We start from the raw sequence: 23658 nt of genomic DNA on the forward strand, positions 1-23658 counted from the left end.
CAACCCAAGTTGGGTTGAAAATGGACAAACCCAGACATTGGGTTGTTTGAACCCATTGAATAGACCCATTTAAACAACCCAATTTCTGGGTTTGTCCATTTTCAACCCAACTTGGGTTGTTTTTAACCCAGCATTTTTAAGATTGCACCTTCTGCTCATTTCATAAATGTATTTAGCAATGTCAAAACAACAGAATTTAAATTAGTAAAATAATAATAATAATAATTTAACTAACGACCACATAATTATTTGACACGAGACATGAGGCACACATTATAATCTATAATACTTTATTTTTTTTTAAATCAGATAACATATGGCAATCATGCTTTTATATAACACCATCTAAAGACATTTATTATATATATATATATCTTTTCTTTACATAGAATATTTTACATTAGGCCCAAACAGTTAGAAATATACAAAACAATATTTTGCTCGACTAGACATATTATCTATTATCTCTTATAATCTTCCATCATTGTTATTCATTTGTTATTACTATTCTTTTTTACACTTCATAAAGATATGTGCTTTAGTTTCTGAGATCGATGCATTATTGCAGTAAACAGCAAATAATATAAGGTTCTTCAACAAGACGAAAACCTCAAAACGGACATCCACAGGTACTTTTACACGGTACAGTTTTACAACATAGTTTCAGAGAGAAATCTGATGAATGGTAAATTTATACAATTTCACGAAGAAAAAAAAAAAACTCTTATTGATTGCACATTTTCATCAGACGTCTTGCAGAGAATAAATCGGCGAATTAATCCAGATCTCTGTCACATGTAGCTGCCGTCGAAGCAAACTAACAGTGTTGGTTTTCGGATACCTTTGTGGCTCGTGAACTTAAAGCTTTGTGCTTTTCACCAGTGGCATTTCAAAATAAAAGAGTCACTTCTCTCTGTCTCACACCGACACACACACGCACACACACGCACACACATGCCTTTATATTATTTCATGTGAATGATTTATTGCCCAACTAGTCTGTATAGATTTAAAAAGAACATAATTTCCCTTTATATTTTCATACTGGAATGACGGCTCTGTCCGTTTCTGACACATAGTGCTGGTTTTTTTGACGATGTCTGAAAAAAATGACCCTAGAAACCATGGCAACAGACTATAGCTTCTGCTCAGGACTGATTATTCGCTGAAGGCTGCTCACAGCTATAATCGCTTTTCATCCAGGAGAGCAAATTTTGGTCACTTTCGCCATTTTTCCTGAGGAGTGGCACGCAGATGTGGTGAGCAGGATTAACAGTGGTTTCGCAGGGGTACGTCTGCCCCAAAAAAATGATTTTTCGGACCCTGTGCAGTGATACGGTGCGACGTAAAACAGTTTTTCAGATCTGTCAGTAGCATAAACATGAATTTGGTCCTTCTTACTCTTACATAGAAAACATGTACTAAAATGATTCTAAAAAACACATACAAAGTTATTTTTTGTCTTAGAAAAAAAGGAAAAAAAAATAGTAACAGTCTTTTTTTTATGTCAATTTGCCCCGCGGCTGATAATGCACGACTGCCCGGGGCGTTTGTAAACCCAAATCCATACTGGTCTTGTGCTTTTCAGGGTTTCGCCCAAAGGCTAAATGGGAGAAAAGGGCTGTCTTGAAAAGGTTCAGTCGCTCGCTCGCTCCCTTAATCTCACTCTCTGCTTTTATATAGCTAGATATAGTATGTATATATATTTTTTTTTTTTTTCAGATACAATCAGATACAATTCGATTCTAACCTACAACTGTATTTCTATATTTTAATACATTAATTACATGTAATATCAAATTAACACTGTGGTGTTGGAATTACGTTGGGACGCCAAATCTTGAATTATCGTGTGCTTACACTATCCCTTTGTTTTGTTTGTTTTAGAAAGACTAATATCTTGCATATGAAATACAGATTAACCATAGAACATTTCTGGACAGATTTTTTAGACCATATGTATATATATATATGTGTGTGTACCAAAAGAAGTCAAACTGTAATCAGGTTGGTTTTCCCTCGGAGGTAGGTGAATATACTTTAGACATGGAAGTCCTTGGTTGTGATCGACTCTTTAATTCTCTCTCTGAACGTTGACCTTTGATAACTGGGGTGAAGGGGAGGACGGAGGTTAGATGTAGGCCTCGTCGTTGGCTGGGGTGGGGTTTTCTGGTTGTTGTTCGGGTCCATTTTCTTGAGTCCGAACCGCCGATGTGGGCTGGATCATTATCCGAAGGCGCTGCGAACGAGAAGGAAAGACGTCAACTTGCAGCAGAGGTGGACAGTAACTAAGCACATTTACTACAGTACTACACTTTTTGAGTATCTGTACTTTACTTGAGTATTATTTTTCTGTAAACTTATGACTTTAACTTCACTACATTTAAAAGACAAATATCGTCCTTTTTACTCCATTTCTATCAAGGTCCTCGAAGTCGAAAGTCGTTTCTGTCACAGCTTTGAAAGTTCAATGATTTCACAGCATTTATTAAACACTGATTTATAGTTTAGAGCAAAATGGAAGAAGACGGATGTCCAAATGCTCATTTAGTGGAGGATTCACATAAACAAAGTTGATTCTGTCTTAAGTGGAGGTGAACAGTGTGAGAATATCAGATGTGTATCAGTGTATTGGATCCGTGCATTCGGCCTTAAAGTGACAGCAGCTTTATAAAGAGCTTTGTAACTTTTCTACAAGTATTTAAATGAGTTTAAGTTAGTCGTCTGCTAGTATGTCAGATGGAGCGTCACTGACTGGCTTAAACCATGATGGCATAATGTGCATTTATACAACTATAATAAAATAATGCGGCAAAAAAAAGGAAAAGGAAAAAAGGAAATTTACTTTTGATACTTAAGTACATTTGAAAATAAATACTTCTGTACTTTTACTCAACTAAAAATCAGTTTTTACAACTCTCACTTGTAACGGAGTAATATTTGACCAGTAGTACTTTTACTTTTACTCAAGTAATGAAGTTGTGTACTTTGTCCACCTCTGCGTTCCAGGGAAGATAAACTATAGCAAGGCATGAAAACACAACCTTGATTGGTAAAATTCAGATTAAATCTAAGACAAATCTAAACTTTTGCTTCCCTAGTGTGAATCCATTGAATGTGGGCGGGACGAGACACATCCACATTTTAAGAACATGATATTTGACCCACTAACTTTATCATCTCTGTAACACTTTAGTATAGGGAACACATATTCACTATTAACTACAACTTTTGCCTCATAAACTCCTAATTTACTGCTTATTAATAGTTAGTAAGGTAGTTTGGTATCACTTTAGTATGAGGAACACATATTCACTATTAACTATGACTTTAGCCTCAATAATCTCCTAATTTACTGCTTATTAATAGTTAGTAAGGTAGTTTGGTATCACTTTAGTATAGGGAACACATATTCACTATTAACTATGACTTTAGCCTCAATAATCTCCTAATTTACTGCTTATTAATAGTTAGTAAGGTAGTTTGGTATCACTTTAGTATAGGGAACACATATTCACTATTAACTATGACTTTAGCCTCAATAATCTCCTAATTTACTGCTTATTAATAGTTAGTAAGGTAGTTTGGTATCACTTTAGTATGGGGAACACATATTCACTATTAACTATGACTTTAGCCTCAATAATCTCCTAATTTACTGCTTATTAATAGTTAGTAAGGTAGTTTGGTATCACTTTAGTATGGGGAACACATATTCACTATTAACTATGACTTTAGCCTCAATAATCTCCTAATTTACTGCTTATTAATAGTTAGTAAGGTAGTTTGGTATCACTTTAGTATGGGGAACACATATTCACTATTAACTATGACTTTAGCCTCAATAATCTCCTAATTTACTGCATATTAATAGTTAGTAAGGTAGTTTGGTATCACTTTAGTATGAGGAACACATATTCACTATTAACTATGACTTTAGCCTCAATAATCTCCTAATTTACTGCTTATTAATAGTTAGTAAGGTAGTTTGGTATCACTTTAGTATGAGGAACACATATTCACTATTAACTATGACTTTAGCCTCAATCATCTCCTAATTTACTGCTTATTAATAGTTAGTAAGGTAGTTTGGTATCACTTTAGTATAGGGAACACATATTCACTATTAACTATGACTTTAGCCTCAATAATCTCCTAATTTACTGCTTATTAATAGTTAGTAAGGTAGTTTGGTATCACTTTAGTATGAGGAACACATATTCACTATTAACTATGACTTTAGCCTCAATAATCTCCTAATTTACTGCTTATTAATAGTTAGTAAGGTAGTTTGGCATCACTTTAGTATGAGGAACACAAATTCACTATTAACTATGACTTTAGCCTCAATAATCTCCTAATTTACTGCTTATTAATAGTTAGTAAGGTAGTTTGGTATCACTTTAGTATGGGGAACACATATTCACTATTAACTATGACTTTAGCCTCAATAATCTCCTAATTTACTGCTTATTAATAGTTAGTAAGGTAGTTTGGTATCACTTTAGTATGGGGAACACATATTCACTATTAACTATGACTTTAGCCTCAATAATCTCCTAATTTACTGCTTATTAATAGTTAGTAAGGTAGTTTGGTATCACTTTAGTATGGGGAACACATATTCACTATTAACTATGACTTTAGCCTCAATAATCTCCTAATTTACTGCTTATTAATAGTTAGTAAGGTAGTTTGGTATCACTTTAGTATGAGGAACACATATTCACTATTAACTATGACTTTAGCCTCAATAATCTCCTAATTTACTGCTTATTAATAGTTAGTAAGGTAGTTTGGTGTCAGTTTAGTATGAGGAACACATATTCACTATTAACTATGACTTTAGCCTCAATAATCTCCTAATTTACTGCTTATTAATAGTTAGTAAGGTAGTTTGGTGTCACTTTAGTATGAGGAACACATATTCACTATTAACTATGACTTTAGTCTCAATAATCTCCTAATTTACTGCTTATTAATAGTTAGTAAGGTAGTTTGGTGTCACTTTAGTATGGGGAACACATATTCACTATTAACTATGACTTTAGCCTCAATAATCTCCTAATTTACTGCTTATTAATAGTTAGTAAGGTAGTTTGGTATCACTTTAGTATAGGGAACACATATTCACTATTAACTATGACTTTAGCCTCAATAATCTCCTAATTTACTGCTTATTAATAGTTAGTAAGGTAGTTTGGTATCACTTTAGTATAGGGAACACATATTCACTATTAACTATGACTTTAGCCTCAATAATCTCCTAATTTACTGCTTATTAATAGTTAGTAAGGTAGTTTGGTATCACTTTAGTATAGGGAACACATATTCACTATTAACTATGACTTTAGTCTCAATAATCTCCTAATTTACTGCTTATTAATAGTTAGTAAGGTAGTTTGGTGTCACTTTAGTATAGGGAACACATATTCACTATTAACTATGACTTTAGCCTCAATAATCTCCTAATTTACTGCTTATTAATAGTTAGTAAGGTAGTTTGGTATCACTTTAGTATGGGGAACACATATTCACTATTAACTATGACTTTAGCCTCAATAATCTCCTAATTTACTGCTTATTAATAGTTAGTAAGGTAGTTTGGTATCACTTTAGTATGAGGAACACATATTCACTATTAACTATGACTTTAGCCTCAATAATCTCCTAATTTACTGCTTATTAATAGTTAGTAAGGTAGTTTGGTATCACTTTAGTCTGAGGAACACATATTCACTATTAACTATGACTTTAGCCTCAATAATCTCCTAATTTACTGCTTATTAATAGTTAGTAAGGTAGTTTGGTATCACTTTAGTATGAGGAACACATATTCACTATTAACTATGACTTTAGCCTCAATAATCTCCTAATTTACTGCTTATTAATAGATAGTAAGGTAGTTTGGTATCACTTTAGTATAGGGAACACATATTCACTATTAACTATGACTTTAGCCTCAATAATCTCCTAATTTACTGCTTATTAATAGTTAGTAAGGTAGTTTGGTATCACTTTAGTATGGGGAACACATATTCACTATTAACTATGACTTTAGCCTCAATAATCTCCTAATTTACTGCTTATTAATAGTTAGTAAGGTAGTTTGGTATCACTTTAGTATGAGGAACACATATTCACTATTAACTATGACTTTAGCCTCAATAATCTCCCTAATTTACTGCTTATTAATAGTTAGTAAGGTAGTTTGGTATCACTTTAGTATGAGGAACACATATTCACTATTAACTATGACTTTAGCCTCAATAATCTCCTAATTTACTGCTTATTAATAGTTAGTAAGGTAGTTTGGTATCACTTTAGTATGGGGAACACATATTCACTATTAACTATGACTTTAGCCTCAATAATCTCCTAATTTACTGCTTATTAATAGTTAGTAAGGTAGTTTGGTATCACTTTAGTATGGGGAACACATATTCACTATTAACTATGACTATAGCCTCAATAATCTCCTAATTTACTGCTTATTAATAGTTAGTAAGGTAGTTTGGTATCACTTTAGTATGGGGAACACATATTCACTATTAACTATGACTTTAGCCTCAATAATCTCCTAATTTACTGCTTATTAATAGTTAGTAAGGTAGTTTGGTATCACTTTAGTATGAGGAACACATATTCACTATTAACTATGACTTTAGCCTCAATAATCTCCTAATTTACTGCTTATTAATAGTTAGTAAGGTAGTTTGGTATCACTTTAGTATGAGGAACACATATTCACTATTTACTATGACTTTAGCCTCAATAATCTCCTAATTTACTGCTTATTAATAGTTAGTAAGGTAGTTTTTGTAGCGTTTAAGTTTAGGTATTGGGTTGGATTACAGGATGTAGAATAAGGTCATGCAGAACACGGCATTATATGTGCTTTATAAGTACTAATAAACAGACAATATCCTAGTAATATGCATGCTAATAAGACACTAGTTAATAACTGAACCTTAAAATAAAGTGTTACCATCATCTCTTATTCAGCACGTCTGTTCACACCCCCCTGACCGATAAACACTTTAACACTATGAAACACACGTTAGATGCTTTATTTTCACTTTTTGAATATTTTCTTCATTTTTATTGAAGATGACTGCCTTTCCGATCTGATATGTGATGGGAAAAGGGAGTAGAGTGAGTTTGGCAAAAGGCGGATTCATAACATTCTGCCATGTGCTTTACCATACACTATCGCCACTTTAAATAACTTCTGTAATTTTATCTGTTCCAACCTTACGTTTGGTAAACAAGTGGCCAATTCACACTTAAAGGGTTAGTTCACCCAAAAATGTGCATTGTGTGATTAATTCCTCCTGTGGTTGGCCAGCCGTCAGACCTCCGCTCATCTTCACACACAGATGAAGATATTAGTGTTGAAATCCGATGGCTCAGAAAGGCCTTCATTGACACCAATGTCATTTCCTCTCTCAAGACCCATAAAGGCACTAAAGACGTCGTTACAAAGCCCATCTCACTACAGCGGCTCTACAATCATTTAATGAAGAGGCCAGAATAGTTTTTGTGTGCAAAAAAACGAAATAACGACTTATATAGTGATGGCCGATTTCAGAACAACGCTTCGAACCGTTATGAGTCAGTGAATCGATTCATGATTCGGATCGCCAGAGTCACGTGATTTCAGCAGTTTGACTCACGATCCGAATCATGAATTGATTCACTGATTCATAACGGTTCGAAGCTTTGTTTTGAAATCGGCCATCACTATATATGTCGTTATTTTGTTGTTTTTTTGCACACAAAAACTATTCTGGCCTCTTCATAAAATGATTGTAGAGCCGCTGTAGTGAGATGGGCTTTGTAACGACGTCTTTAGTGCCTTTATGGGTCTTGAGAGAGGAAATGACATTGGTGTCAATGAAGGCCTTTCTGAGCCATCGGATTTCAACACTAATATCTTCATCTGTGTGTGAAGATGAACGGAGGTCTGACGGCTGTCCAATCACAGGAGGAATTAATCACACAATTTACATTTTTTGATGAACTAACCCTTTAATGTAAATGGCGTCTACTCCAGTAAAATATTCCTGGGGGAGGACACACCCACATTTTTTTTTTTGCTTCCGACACCCATGGATTTAAGTGTGTCAGGGTCGTCATACTCTGTTCCTAATTACTAGTCTCAGAAACCTTCGCGTACGCCTTCATCAAAATCTCCTCATTTCTACAATCCAAGGCGTTGATTGCATGCTCAAATGGCAAGAAGTGAAGACTAATTGATGCAATTAGAAAGAATCCAATAGCCAGCGCATGCTTCGCCCCATGCTGGAACATCTGCATTAATAATGCACGCAATCTGAATCAATTACTCCACTGTCGTTTCATGTTCCCTGACACCTGCACCTGTGACTGCGAGGACATTCTCAGGCATAAAAATGGTAGTGGTACCTCTTTATATGAGCCCTTTAGGGTGAGGAACATGTAGCCCATGTATCCCGGGATAAGGATCATGGATGATAGGGCCATGCACCAGCCAACTCCTTGCCCCCATTTTGGGAACACGTAATTGTTCATGGTAAGCGGGACCATCTGAACGGCGCTGAAGATGAACACACCCTACAACAAAAGGAGCAGTCAGTGTGTGTTTGCATCTGGAAAATGCTTTAAAACGAAGCAGTAAATCGAACCTACCGCCACGATCAGAGGGGTGAAGAAGACCCAGCACAGCTTCCACCAAATGCAGGGCTGGTAGCCAATCATCTCCTCGATATTGCCGTAGAATTTATTGACACCTACAGTGGGCACAAAATAAAAATTAGGCAAGTTATACGGTCACAATGCATGAGCGGTTTGCGGCGGGTTACTGGAGGTCTGCTGCGTGCGCCTGCTTCATAAATGCAAATAAAGAGTCGTGCAGTAGTTTGCATAATCAAGCCTGCCATGCACAACAATTAAGATTCTACAGGTTCATATTCATTCAAATCAACTGACTGTGGAAATGAGTCTGGCACCGAGATTAGCATGAATTATATTATCTGTGATAATAATTAGCATGCGTTGTGTGTTACGTCTGGGTGTGAAGAATAAAAAGCTAATGAATTGATAATTGCGAAACCTATGAGCAAAGCCTTCACCTTTTTTATTTCAGTGACTCACGGTGATAAACAGATTAACATATTTCAGATGTATTCAAAGTTACGTCATCAGTGCAGCATGCATTTTTCAGAAATGTTAAAATGGATGAGAAACATCACACACACTTCAGACCAAGCTTGAAACCATGCAATGCCATATCTGCGTGGGGCAAAGGGAAATGCATTGATTTATTAGACAAATTTATTCCATATTTACCATAGAACCAGGATATGGAGACGCATTCAAAGAACACCAGGAACAGCAAACACATCCCACTGGCTGAATAGTAGTCAAACAGTTTGAACACATAGAGGCCGCCCTGTCGAGAGAAGAATGGTTAGTAAGCCATGTGGATTAGAAAGCTCTCGCATCTAGTCAGCAGTGTTTGGGGCTTCAAAGGCTGCGGGGATGTGATAACAGCAACGAGCATTAGCAAAACAAGCTTTCTCTTCTCTGTTTTGTATGATGAGTCACATAACTGGCCTTAAATGTATGCAGTGTATAATTGTACATCTATTATAAAAGTGCATCCCTCCATCATGAAAGTGAATCCATCCATCATAAAAGTGCATCTATCCACCATAAAAGTGCATCTATCCATCAAAATAGTGCATCCATCCATCATAAAATTGCATCGATCCATCATAATAGTGCATCTATCGATCAAAATAGTGCATCCCTCCATCTTGAAAGTGCATCCATCCATCATAAAAGTGTTTCTATCCATCATAAAAGTGCATCTATTCATCATAATAGTGCATCTATCCATCATAAAAGAGCATCAATCGATCATAAAAGTGCATCAATCCATCATAATAGTGCATCAATCCATCATAATAGTGCATATATCCATCATAATAGAGCAACAATCCATCATAATAGTGCATCAGTCCATCATAATAGTGCATCAGTCCATCATAATAGTGCATCAATCCATCATAATAGTGCATATATCCATCATAATAGTGCATCAATCCATCATAATAGTGCATCAATCCATCATAAAAGTGCATCTATTCATCATATTAGTGCATCTATCCATCATAAAAGTGCATCTATTCATAATAATAGTGCATCTATCCATCATAAAAGTGCATCTATCCATCATAAAAGTGTTTCTATCCATTATAAAAGTGCATCTATTCATCATAATAGTGCATCTATCCATCATAAAAGAGCATCAATCCATCATAAAAGTGCATCAATCCATCATAATAGTGCATCAATCCATCATAATAGTGCATCTATCCATCATAATAGAGCAACAATCCATCATAATAGTGCATCAGTCCATCATAATAGTGCATCAATCCATCATAATAGTGCATCTACTCATAATAATAGTGAATTCTATCCATCATAAAAGTGCATCTATCCATCATAAAAGTGCATCTATCCATCATAAAAGTGTTTCTATCCATCATAATAGAGCATCCATCCATCATAATAGTGCATATTTCCATCATAATAGTTGATCTATCCATCATAAGAGTGCATTAATCCATCATAATAGTGCATCTATCCATAAAAATAGTGCACCAATCCATCATAATAGGGCATCAATCTATCATAATAGTGCATCTATCCATCATAATAGTGCATCAATCCAACATAATAGTGCATCTATCCATCATAATAGTGCATCTATCCATCATAATAGTGCATCTATCCATCATAATAGAGCATCAATCCCTCATAATAGTGCATCTCATAATAGTGCATCAATCCATCATAATAGTGCATCTATCCCTCATAATAGAGCATCAATCCCTCATAATAGTGCATCTATCCATCATAATAGTGCATTAGTCCATCATAATAGTGCATCAATCCATCATAATAGTCTATCAATCCATCATAATAGTGCATAAATCCATCATAAAAGTGCATTCAGCCATCATAAAAGTGCATTCATCCATCATAAAAGTGCATCTATCATCATAATAGTGCATCAATCCATCATAAAAGTGCATTCAGCCATCATAAAAGTGCATTCATCCATCATAAAAGTGCATCACTCCATCATAATAGTGCATTAATCCCTCATTACCATGCATCAAACCATAATAATAGTGCATCAATCCATCATTATAGTGCATCTATCCATCATAAAAGTGCATCTATCCATCATAATAGTGCATCAATCCATCATAATAGTGCATCAATCCATCATTATAGTGCATCTATCCATTATAAAAGTGCATCTATCCATCATAATAGTGCATCAATCCATCATACAAGTGCATGTATCCATCATAATAGTGCATCTATCCATCATAAAAGTGCATCTATCCATCATAAAAGTGCATGTATCCATCATAATAGTGCATCTTTCCATCATAATAGTGCATCTATCCATCATAATAGTGCATCTATCCATCATAATAGTGCATCCATCCATCAAAATAGTGCATCCATCCATCATAAAAGTGCATCTATCATCATAATAGTGCATCTATCCATCATAAAAGTGCATCTATCCATCATAAAAGTGCATGTATCCATCATAATAGTGCATCTTTCCATCATAATAGTGCATCTATCCATCATAATAGTGCATCTATCCATCATAATAGTGCATCCATCCATCAAAATAGTGCATCCATCCATCATAAAAGTGCATCTGTCCATCATAATAGTGCATCTATCCATCATCAAAGTACATCTATTCATCATAATAGTGCATCTATCCATCATAAAAGTGCATCTATCCATCATAAAAGTGCATCTATCCATCCTTAAAGTTTATCTATCCATCATAGAAGTGCATCTGTTCATCATAAAAGTGCATCTATCATCATAAAAGTGCATCTATCCATCATAAAAGTGCATCTGTTCATCATAAATGTGCATCTGTTCATCATAAATGTGCATCTGTTCATCATAAAAGTGCATCTGTTCATCATTATAGTGCATCTATCCATCATAAAAGTGCATCTGTTCATCATAAAAGTGCATCTGTTCATCATAATTGTGCATCTATCCATCATAAAAGTGCATCTGTTAATCATAAAAGTGCATCTGTTCATCATAATTGTGCATCTATCCATCATAAAAGTGCATCTGTTCATCATAATAGTGCATCTATCCATCAATAAAGTTCTAAGTTAAGCTGCCTGTTCAGGAAGAAAACCCCCAATAGAAATGGATTGGATCATTAAGTTCAGGTGCATAGACAAATCATATGCAAATTAAAAAGGTCTTATTCAATTATCTTTATGTACAAAATGTAATGTTGCCCTAAAGTTTCATTAAGATAAGTGTAAATCAGGGACTGTTTTTATTTACTGTATTATCTATGAAATATTAATAATTGCTCTTTTCTTTTCTGCAGACTGTTCACTGTCTTTTATATAACGGATGGAGGTTATGTGGTTGAACACTCAGCAAAAACACTCATACTTGTGTCCTATTAATGCAGCTTCAAGAGCTCTTACTCTGGCCTCTTGTATTTTTTAAGCATATATCCCATTACATGTTTTAGGATAAACTCGTCATCAGCCGCCTGCTCTTCAGAGGGTGATGTGGAATCCGTGGGAAGATGAGATGCATTCACCTGTGTGATGTTTGACAGGCCGATCAGATACGACACCAGGCAGACCACAGCGATGAAGATCTCTCGTCTTCCTCGTAGCAAGCGAGGAAACTCGTCGACGAGAGCGGTGATGAATCCTTCCACCGTACAGAACTATACACAACACAAGAGGGTTTGGTTTTTCAAAGATATCTGTGGATTACAACGGAGCAACCTAAACCTGTGCTGCATTCGCTCTTCTCGTAACAGACTGGAGTTATTCAAGTCAGAAACACTGAATTCAGAATGGCATGCTTCACATTAAAGGGACAGTTCACCCGAAAATGAAAATGATCCCATGATTTACTCACCCTTAAACCATCCTAGGAGTGTATGACATTCTTCTTTCAGAGGAATACAGTCTGAGTTATATTAATACATGTACTGGCTCTTCCAAGCTATATAGTGGGAGTGAATCGGATCCCAAAGTCTGAAGCCCAAAAAGTGCATCCATCCATCATAAAAGTGCATCCATCCATCATAAAAGTGCATCTATCCATCCTAAAAGGCCATCCATCCGTCCATTATAAAAGTGCATTCATCCATCATAAAAGTGCATCTATCCATCCTAAAAGGCCATCCATCCCTCCATTATAAAAGTGCATTCATCCATCCATCTATCCATCCATCCATCCATCCATCCATTATACAAGTGCATCTATCCATTAAAAAGGTGCATCCATCCATTATAAAAGTGAATCTATCCATCATAAAGGTGCATCCATCCATTATAAAAGTGAATCTATCCATCATAAAGGTGCATCCATCCATTATAAAAGTGAATCTATCCATCATAAAGGTGCATCCATCCATTATAAAAGTGCATCTATCCATTATAAAACTGCATCCATCCATTATAAAAGTGCATTAATCCATCATAAAAGTGCATCCATCCATCATAAAGGTGCATCCATCCATTATAAAAGTGCATCCATCCATCATAAAAGTGCATCCATCCATTATAAAAGTGCATCCGTCCATCATAAAAGTGCATCAATCTATTATAAAAGTGCATCCATCCATCATAAAAGTGCATCCATCCATCATAATAGTGCATCTATCCATCATAAAAGTGCATCCATCCATCATAAAAGTGCATCTATCCATTATAAAACTGCATCCATCCATTATAAAAGTGCATCAATCTATTATAAAAGTGCATCCATCCATCATAAAAGTGCATCCATCCATTATAAAAGTGCATCCGTCCATCATAAAAGTGCATCCGTCCATCATAAAAGTGCATCCATCCATCATAATAGTGCATCCATCCATCATAAAAGTGCATCAATCTATTATAAAAGTGCATCCATCCATCATAAAAGTGCATCCATCCATTATAAAAGTGCATCCGTCCATCATAAAAGTGCATCCGTCCATCATAAAAGTGCATCCATCCATCATAAAAGTGCATCTATCCATTATAAAACTGCATCCATCCATCATAAAAGTGCATCTATCCATCCTAAAAGGCCATCCATCCCTCCATTATAAAAGTGCATTCATCCATCCATCTATCCATCCATCCATCCATTATACAAGTGCATCCATCCATTATAAAAGTGCATCCATCCATCATAAAAGTGCATCCATCCATTATACAAGTGCATCCATCCATTATAAAAGTGCATCCATCCATCATAAAAGTGAATCTATCCATTATAAAAGTGCATCCATCCATTATAAAAGTGCATCCATCCATCATAAAAGTGCATCAATCTATTATAAAAGTGCATCCATCCATTATAAAAGTGCATCCATCCATTATAAAAGTACATCCATCCATCATAAAAGTGCATCCATCCATCATAAAAGTGCATCCATCCTTTATAAAAGTGCATCCATCCATCATAAAAGTGCATCTATCCATTATAAAAGTGCATCCATCCATCATAAAAGTGCATCCATCCATCATAAAAGTGCATCCGTCCATCATAAAAGTGCATCCATCCATCATAAAAGTGCATCCGTCCACCATAAAAGTGCATCCGTCCATCATAAAAGTGCATCTATCCATCATAAAAGTGCATCCGTCCATCATAAAAGTGCATCCATCCATCATAAAACTGCATCCATCCATCATAAAAGTGCATCAATCTATTATAAAAGTGCATCCATCCATTATAAAAGTGCATCTGTCTATCATAAAAGTGCATCCATCCATCATAAAAGTGCATCAATCTATTATAAAAATGCATCAATCTATTATAAAAGTGCATCCATCCATCATAAAACTGCATCTGTCCATCATAAACGTGCATCCATCCATCATAAAAGTGCATCAATCTATTATAAAAGTGCATCCATCCATTATAAAAGTGCATCCATCCATCATAAAAGTGCATCCATCCATCATAAAACTGCATCTGTCCATCATAAAAGTGCATCCATCCATCATAATAGTGCATCCATCCATCATAAAAGTGCATCTGTCCATCATAAAAGTGCATCCGTCCATCATAATAGTGCATCCATCCATCATAAAAGTGCATCAATCTATTATAAAAGTGCATCTGTCCATCATAATAGTGCATCCGTCCATCATAAAAGTGCATCCATCCATTATAAAAGTGCATCTGGCCATCATAAAAGTGCATCCATCCATCATAAAACTGCATCCATCCATTATAAAAGTGCATCAATCCATTTTAAAACTGCATCCATCCATTATGAAAGTGCATCCATCCATCCATCCATCCTTCCATTTATCCATCATAAAAGTGCATCCATCCATCCATCCATCCATCCATCATAAAAGTGCATCCTTCCATCCATCCATCCATCATAAAAGTGCATCCATCCATCCATCCATCCATCCATCCATCCATCCATCCATCCATCCATCCATCCATCCATCCATCCATCCATCCATCTCTCCATATTTAACATGTTATAATGTTTAACACGAGCCATGTGGAGTACATTTATAATGAATGGATGCAGTTTTACGGGCTTCAAATTTTGGGCATTTTTTTTTATACAACTCTCTGTGTTCATCTGAAAGAAGAATGTTATATACACCTAAGATGCCTTGAGGGAGTAAACCATGGGCTAATGTTCATTTTTGGGTGAATTATCTTTTTATTTACTCTCCCTCATGTCGATTTCAAACCCGTAAGACCTTCGGTCATCTTTGGAACACAAATGAATATATTTTTTATGAAATGTGAGAGATTTATCTGCTTCTTCATTGATAGTCTACGCAACTACCACTCTCAAGCCCCGGGAGAGGTGGTTAAGACTTCATTAAAGTAATCCATGTGATCAACCTCAGTGTTATTAAGCAATGTGAGCGCTTTGTTTGTGCAATAAACATAATTTACCACTTTATTAGCAATATATTAATCTCTGACAGGCATGCGCTGTGATGCTCTCATGAACATGCGTTCACAGAGAGATTAATACTTTAGCAAAAATAGGGGTAAATTATGTTAAATACCAAATTGCTTTATAACATTGAGGTTAATCCACTGGAGTCACATGGGATACTTTAATGATGTCCGAACCAATTTTCAGAAGCTTGAAAGTGGTACTTGCGTAGACTATCAATGGAGGGGCAAAAATATCTAAGACTTCATCAAAAAGATCTTCATTTGAGTTTTGAAGATGACGACATTAGTATAATTAATGACATATTTTACATCTTTGGGTGAACTATCCCTTTAAGACATTAGGTTACAACAGCTGAAAACTCCCTCAAAATGAATGGAAATGAAAGGTTACTTCAAAGAGATGTAGAACGACTATAGGCCATATATGCATGCCTAAAAACACATGGCATGTTTAAGCGTGTTCTTTACCTGACTGTCAATGCCAAGCATGAGCAACATGGAGAAAAACAGAATAGCCCAGAGCGGTGAGACGGGTAACTGTGTGACTGCCTCAGGATAGGCCAAGAACGCCAGCCCCGGCCCTGCAGAACACAACACACTTAATTCCTTTTCTAGGATACACACTCTAAAAAATGCTGGGTTAAAGACAACCCAAGATGAGTTGAAAATGGACAAACCCAGAATTTGGGTTGTTGGAATGGGTCCATTTACTAGGGTTCAAACAACCCAATTTCTGGGATTGTCTATTTCCAACCCAACTTGGGTTGTTTTTAACCCAGGATTTTTTTTTTTTTAAATGCACCTATATAGACTAACAGGAATAAAGTTGCAGCATATGTTCAATCTTGGTATGGTTCTCACTGTGTTCTGTTCCTCTTTCCTGTCTCCGTGGTGTTTGATTGTGTCACGCACATGTTTCTGGTTATGTTAATGATGTGTATTTAAACCCCCTGTTCATTCATTTTCTTTACTCAGTACCGTCTATGTTAACGTGGTCATGGTCTGAAGCTCACTTTTACTAGTTTAACTAGTTTAACGACGGGACAAATGGTCGGCGCTCCGGCTCATGGTCTAAAAGGGTCGTCCCTCGTATCTTAATGAGTCATGAGTGTGTTTAACGAGCAATAAACCAATCAGAGTCTCATCTCCCTTTCCCTTTAAAAGCCAGCTCGAGCCGAGCAGATTTACTATTTAAACGTGTGTGTGTGTGTGTGTGGGTGTGTGTGTGTGTGTGTGTGTGTGTGTGTGTGTGTGTGTGTGTGTGTGATGGGTAGGTTTAGGGGTAGGTTTAGGGGCAGTGTAAGGGGATAGAAAATACGGTTTGTACGGTATAAAAACCATTACGCCTATGGAATGTCCCCATATGTCACAAAAACAAATATGTGTGTGTGTTTGTGTGTGTGTGTGTGTGTGTGTGTGTGTGTGTGTGTGTGTGTGTGCGTGCGTGTGTGCGTGCGTGTGCGTGCACCAGTGCATTTGATATTTAAACACCATCGAGCTGAAACTAGCAGAACACACACTTGAGTTGTCCCTGGCGTCTCTTTGTGCCGAGTGTGTGATAGAGCGATTCGTTTGAATGATTATTGTTCCTCTGTGATTATATCTCCTGCATATTCCTGGTTTGATTAATAATTAAATGCTTTATTAGTGATTTACCTTCGTCATGCACTCATTACTGCCTCTGTGACAAAAATAATTTAATATTCTAAAAAATAAACTCAGAGTCAATCAGTTTAATGCACAACACAGTGCTTTTATATATATATATATATATATATATATATATATATATATATATATATATATATATATATATATATATTTTTTTTTTTTTTGTCTGATTGTATTTTCATATTTTTCATATTATTGTTGTTTTCATATTTATATATATATATATATATATATATATATATATATATATATATATATATATAAACTCAGACAAAACGCGTCTGTACATAGTTCTTTTTTTTCATTTGATTTTTTAAAATAACTGATATATATAATAAAATGTTACAATAATTATGATGGTTGATCTTGTTTACTTCTCTTCATGTAATGCTGCAGAAATTAAGTATCCAAATGATGGTACTTCTGTGTCACAATTGATTTAATTATTGATGTGCTTATTTAAATTGTAATTGGAATAAATAATAAAACAGGATGATGTGCAAAATGTGGGACAGTGCCGGACATTAAATCTTTGCGTATTACAATTAGTTAATAATTAAAACCACACTTTACTGCAATGAACTGAACAGCTCAGCAGATTACATCAGCTTCAGCACGGTGAAGAAGATTTGGATCCTCAGACGCATGAAGGTTTAGGCAGGCCGTGATCATGAGTTTGGGGGTTGGGGTGGACGCTGGGACATTTGTTGTGTACAGTAATGTGCTACCGTCAAATACATGCTTATAATTGACTAATAATGGACACCAGATGCCAAAGCACTGTCAGTTATCCAGTGATCAAACTGAATCCATCATAATTACCTGAAGCAGCCACGTCTGCTATGGGCCGGTGAGTGATGTGAGCCATGAAACCTACGATAGAGAAGATGACGAATCCAGCGAACATACTGGTGAAGGAATTGATGCAGCAGACGATGATAGAATCTCTGAGAAGCAGACGAGAGCATGGAGCCGTTTAGTTATTTCTCCTGCACTCTCAAAAATAAAGGTCCTTTATTGGCATTGATGGTTCGTGAAGAACCCATTGCAATTATTTTATGCTCTTAATACCAAGAAAAAAGGTTATTTGGGGAACCATAAATGGCTCCCCTTCAGTGTAAAAAAAATCTCCAATTGAAACATTTCTAGTGAATGATCACATCTAAATTTTACATCTGGCCAAATTGAAATTCTGTGAATTGATAAATTGTTCAGTTGCCGGAATTGAAATTCTCAGAAATTAAATTTTGGCCAACTAAAATTTTAAGATTTTGAAAATTTTCAAATGGAGACCTGATTTTTTTTTTTTTTTTTACAGTGGTTGGAACCTTTATTTTTAAGAGAGAATTATCTATATCTATCATAGGGAGGAAGCATTTTGTGTAGGCAAACGCTGTTTCGGAAATGCTTGAAAAACACACACAAAAATATGATTTGTCAAGCTTGTGTCTGTACAGATCAAATTAGAGTTGCCATTGGAATGCCCCTTAATAAATCTTACAATTGCTGCATACTTGTAAACATTGTTGTTGAAAGGGTTGTAGCTCCCGAGGGCGATCAGAGAGCCCAGGCCCAGGCCGTAAGAGAAGAAGATCTGAGTGGCAGCGTCCAGCCACACCTAAAGAGAGAGAAGACGACACACGGGTGAAAAAACTGCAAATTACACGCCTGTGAGCACACGTCTATTACCGTATGATAATTACAAAGAGCTCTACCTCTGATTCTTTCAGCTTGCTGAACTCAGGCGTGATATAGAACAAAATGCCTTCTTTCGCTCCAGGCAGCGTCACTCCACGGATGAACAGGATAAAGAGCATGAAATACGGGTACGTCGCTGAGAAATACACCACCTGAAAGACACATTAAAACAGCCTTGAGGAAACGGCACGTCTGCTTTGATATCGGCCGATAAAGCACCGCGGCCCTATCGAGAGAAATAGCTTATTTATATTAGCACATTTCATCGCCAATGGCAATTCAAAGTGCTTTACATAGAAATGAAATGAAATTGTCGTAACATATGCATGGGAAATAAGAATACCATGTGTACGATTTAAAAATTAAAAACAAGGACAATTAAAACAGTTGTATATATAATAAAATTAAATAGTCAGATCCACAATAGTGGTCTGAAATAAAAATGAAACATCCTTCGTTTTACAGTCTACATACATGTACAATCTTAATAAGAACACCTCTCGTTAATTTCTCTCTCATGACATCCCTTTCAGTCACTATTCCCTGATTTTTAGTCAAAACCCTTCTTGTTAAACCCATGTTCACTCATCATACCCTTCATACCTTCTAACTGAAATCGCATTATAGATCTCCGTAAAGCACGACTGCGATCCACAGCCTTGACTGCAGGCCTAATTCTGAATTTTTGCAAGGACATTCTTACCTTCCCAGTCCAGCCTACGCCCTTCCAGATGCAAAAATAGACCAGGACCCAGGCGATGGCCAGAGTTATTGCAAGTGGCAGTCTTATCTCTCCGGGCTTCTCCAAACCATCCGTCATCTGATGCATGTTCCGTCTGAGGGAATAAGCATTATTAGAGAATACAGCGTACATATCTCATAGTAACCCACAAACAGAGCTCGCCTGATTGCTGATGCAAAACATTCAACTAGGGTGGTTTGCCAGAAATAGCACAATAGCCGCATTTTTGTGGAACAACAGAGGGTCTTTTACACAGCCGAGGACAAAGGGAAAGTGTTTGCATGTTGCTAGAATACCAAATTCCAAAGCGTTTTAAAAGAAGCCCTTACTCCCAGAACTCCACCACGGCGCTCGTCATGTTGGCGGTGTTCGCCATGCTGTAGTTTGAGAAACATCTGTCTGTATTCCAGGGGTTATCACACGATTTCCAGGGGAGCTCCTAAAACAGGACAGGACAGTCTCTGAAACAGTCACGAGCGATTCCATATCTGACGTGGGAAGCTTGTACTTACTGTGGTGAAGGAGTTATACAGATAGTAAATTGCCCATGCAATTATGACTATGTAGTAAATGTTAAGCCAGAAGGACAGGACTGCTGCTGCCAGGCCAACACCTACGGAAACATGTGCGCTATTACAACTCCATATTTCATTTTGATCATTTTTGACACTGAAAAGCTTCATCTAAATAGGTAGTGTAGCACACTGTAAAAAAATTAGTCACCTGGTTGCCTCAAAATTTTGAGTTCATGGAAATAAAAAATTTGAGTTAATACAATAAACATTTTTGAGAGTCGACAGCCTTTATTCAAATATTATTAAACGATTTTGTAAGCATACTGAGTAATTGTGTGTTTTATTTGGGACGACGTAGTCAAACACATCAATTTTCATGATTTATCACATGTGGTTCAGATACAATAATATTTTGAGTTTCTATTTATTAAACCAATTCCCTTCATTGTATCAACTCAAATTTTTAATTTTAATAAACTCAAAATGTAAAGGCAACCAGGTGACTTACTTTTTTTTAAAGTTAAACCAGCAATATTTTTTAAGGTGTAGTGAATCATGTTGGTTACCTTTGAACATAGGAGCCAGTTTCCACACTCCCAGACCCCCGATGGACGTGTACTGACCGAGGGACGTTTCCAGAAGAAACAACGGGACCCCAGCAAATATGAGGGTCAAAAAGTAAGGAATCAAGAACGCCCCTATACAGACAGAAGAGTGATATAATGAGACATTTTATAAAATCCACTGCGCTTCCAATGATTGCGCATATCCATGCGTACATGTGTGTGTGCGTTTTTTTTAGTCCTTTGGGGGAATGCATAGTAAAAACAACCAGGATTTTTTTTTCTTTACCTCCTCCGTTTTTCCCGCATAGATAAGGAAATCTCCAGACATTGCCAAGTCCAATGGCATAGCCAACACAAGACAGAAGAAAGTCAAATTTTCCCTGCCACGTTTCTCTGTCGGGAATGTCCTTTTTCTTCTGAACTTTAACCACCAGAGTTTTTGGTTTGTCATTGGCGGTGGGCGCTTCGTTCACCTCTGTTAAAACGTGTCCATCGGAGGCTTTGGTGCCGTTCGTGGCCATGTCTCTGGGTTTGGTCCTGGCGGTCGGACGGAAGAGTTCAGCACCGGTCCACGTAGACAGCAGCTTCGCGGTTCGATTAACCACCGATTAGAGTCAAAAAACGCCAATGAAGCTTGACACTGACCTGGAAGCCGTGGGGAGAAAGGGACGTTTAGATATACAAATGATTGTGTTCGTCATATGCATTCCAGGTCAATCAATTAATGCAATAATACTGAATAAAATAAAACACAAATGGCCTACTAAATAAAATACAAATTGTTGCACGCGAGTTTAGATATGATACGAGAATTATATATATATATATATATATATATATATATATATATATATATATATATATATATATATATATATATATATATATATATATATATATATACTCAGACAAAACGCGTCTGTACATAGTTTTTTTTTTTCACTTGATATTTTTAAATAACTGAGATAACAGATAGTGTGCATTTCTGTTATCCAAAACTTGATTTGCAAAATAATTACCAGAGGACAGAGTATTTGCATTTATTACTGGATTCAAATTATTCAAAAGGTGGATTTTAAATGCATTTTTTTCTCTCTCTCTCACACGAATCCAAATGGCAGATCACACTTTATGTCAAAACGTCAAAGCGCGCGACGCCTTTTGCAAAAGGTTGGATCTGCGCGCACAGACGCTGAGATACGGGCTTTAGAAAGTCGCGCAACACTGTCAACTTGCAGCTGCGGGATCTTTTATCGTGATAAATGAATGTGAGAGTAAAGTATTGATAGAAAAAAATAAAAACAAAAAACGCAAAACAAAGAAACAAACTGCATCTTGACTAACGTGCGCAATTGTGCGCGCAAGAACATCGCGTTCCACAAGCGTAAAGTCAATCGTTTCAGACAGATGCGTGTTGAAACGGTTCGTTTACTCAAATAACGTATACAGGTGTCAGATTTCCCCAAGACTACGAAAACAAACGCATTCAAAAGCACATATGATCTACTTACACGGGAACAGTTTTCCTGCCAGTTTGGTTGCGGCGGTGCGTTTCCGTTGGTTCCTCTCCAAATTACAACTCTTGGAATTTTACTTGTCCAAACCCGTGCGAAATGTTTCCATAAAGTCAAGTGAGGCACGCAGCTATCCTGAGGGGAAAGGTGAAGGAGGGTCTGGTGTTCTGGTGCTGTCCAATGGTGTGGTGCTGAAGGACAGGGGGAAAGGAGCAGCTCCGTCTACCACGAGCGTCCAGAGATGTTACATGAAGCACAGACCGTCACTCTCAATGTCAGCTCAAAGTCGACCCTCCCCGAACACAACATCTCCACCACTGAAAGCCCAGACACTGCACGGCCACCTTCTCCTCTCAGCGCTTTTTATATGCTTTGTATATGTTTTTTTTTCTTTCTTTCTTTCGTGCTTTTTTTCTTTTTCTTTATTTGACCAACTTGCATCGCTCTCGTGTGTTTTATGCGTTGACGGACACCGTGATTACAAATCGTTTTAATGGTGCAATGGTGTTAATCTTTTCGGAAGTTTGATGCATGTGCATCAAATAAGCCTGTAAATGCATTTGGCACTGACAAAAAAATAAATAAAATAAAATAAAAAATAAACCAGAAAACAAGAAGAAATGTTACCATTTTAAAAGCGCAGCTCGGGTAACCAAACGCGTTTGCTAGATCAGAAAAAAAAATGTGACTACATTTTGACAAATAGATAATTTGTAGATTTGCAGCATGGATGGATTTCCATGACGCATGTAGTTCTGTCAGTTCCTAAATATCCCGACAACCTTGTCAATAAACGAAACGCATTTTCTGTTCTGATTTTTTTTTTGTAAATATGGTGTAGAATAAATGATATAAAAGTTGGCACGAAAAAAAAGGATGCACATGCTATTTAGATATTGTATGAGCCATTAAAAACATGCATCTGAATCACA

General features: G+C 36.4%; 1 protein-coding gene across 1 annotated transcript; it reads right to left on the reverse strand.

The window, feature by feature from the left end:
• Positions 1-269: 269 nt before the first annotated feature.
• slc6a1b (solute carrier family 6 member 1b) lies at positions 270-23071 on the reverse strand. Its single transcript, XM_067432014.1, has 15 exons — positions 22724-23071; positions 21499-21857; positions 21213-21344; positions 20644-20744; positions 20461-20570; positions 20093-20225; positions 19407-19541; positions 19206-19309; positions 18514-18638; positions 16489-16601; positions 12671-12802; positions 9331-9433; positions 8671-8771; positions 8428-8595; positions 270-2239 (listed from the first exon to the last, which is right to left on the reverse strand). Exons 2-15 carry the CDS (start codon positions 21731-21733, stop codon positions 2132-2134), a joined length of 1800 nt encoding a protein of 599 aa, XP_067288115.1. The 5' UTR covers positions 21734-21857; positions 22724-23071; the 3' UTR covers positions 270-2131.
• Between the last annotated feature and the right edge of the window lie 587 nt (positions 23072-23658).

This window comes from Pseudorasbora parva, chromosome 22 (genome assembly GCF_024679245.1).
Source record: "Pseudorasbora parva isolate DD20220531a chromosome 22, ASM2467924v1, whole genome shotgun sequence".
Lineage (NCBI taxonomy): Eukaryota > Metazoa > Chordata > Actinopteri > Cypriniformes > Gobionidae > Pseudorasbora > Pseudorasbora parva.

Excerpts from the sequence above, each read along its gene's own strand:
- slc6a1b (XM_067432014.1), bottom strand. The coding sequence starts at position 21,733 with ATGGCCACGAACGGCACCAAAGCCTCCGATGGACACGTTTTAACAGAG. Across the intron at positions 21,345-21,498 it reads ATGCGGGAAAAACGGAGGAG|GGGCGTTCTTGATTCCTTAC; the intron begins GTAAAGAAAAAA and ends CTGTCTGTATAG. Across the intron at positions 20,745-21,212 it reads ACTGGCTCCTATGTTCAAAG|GTGTTGGCCTGGCAGCAGCA; the intron begins GTAACCAACATG and ends ATGTTTCCGTAG.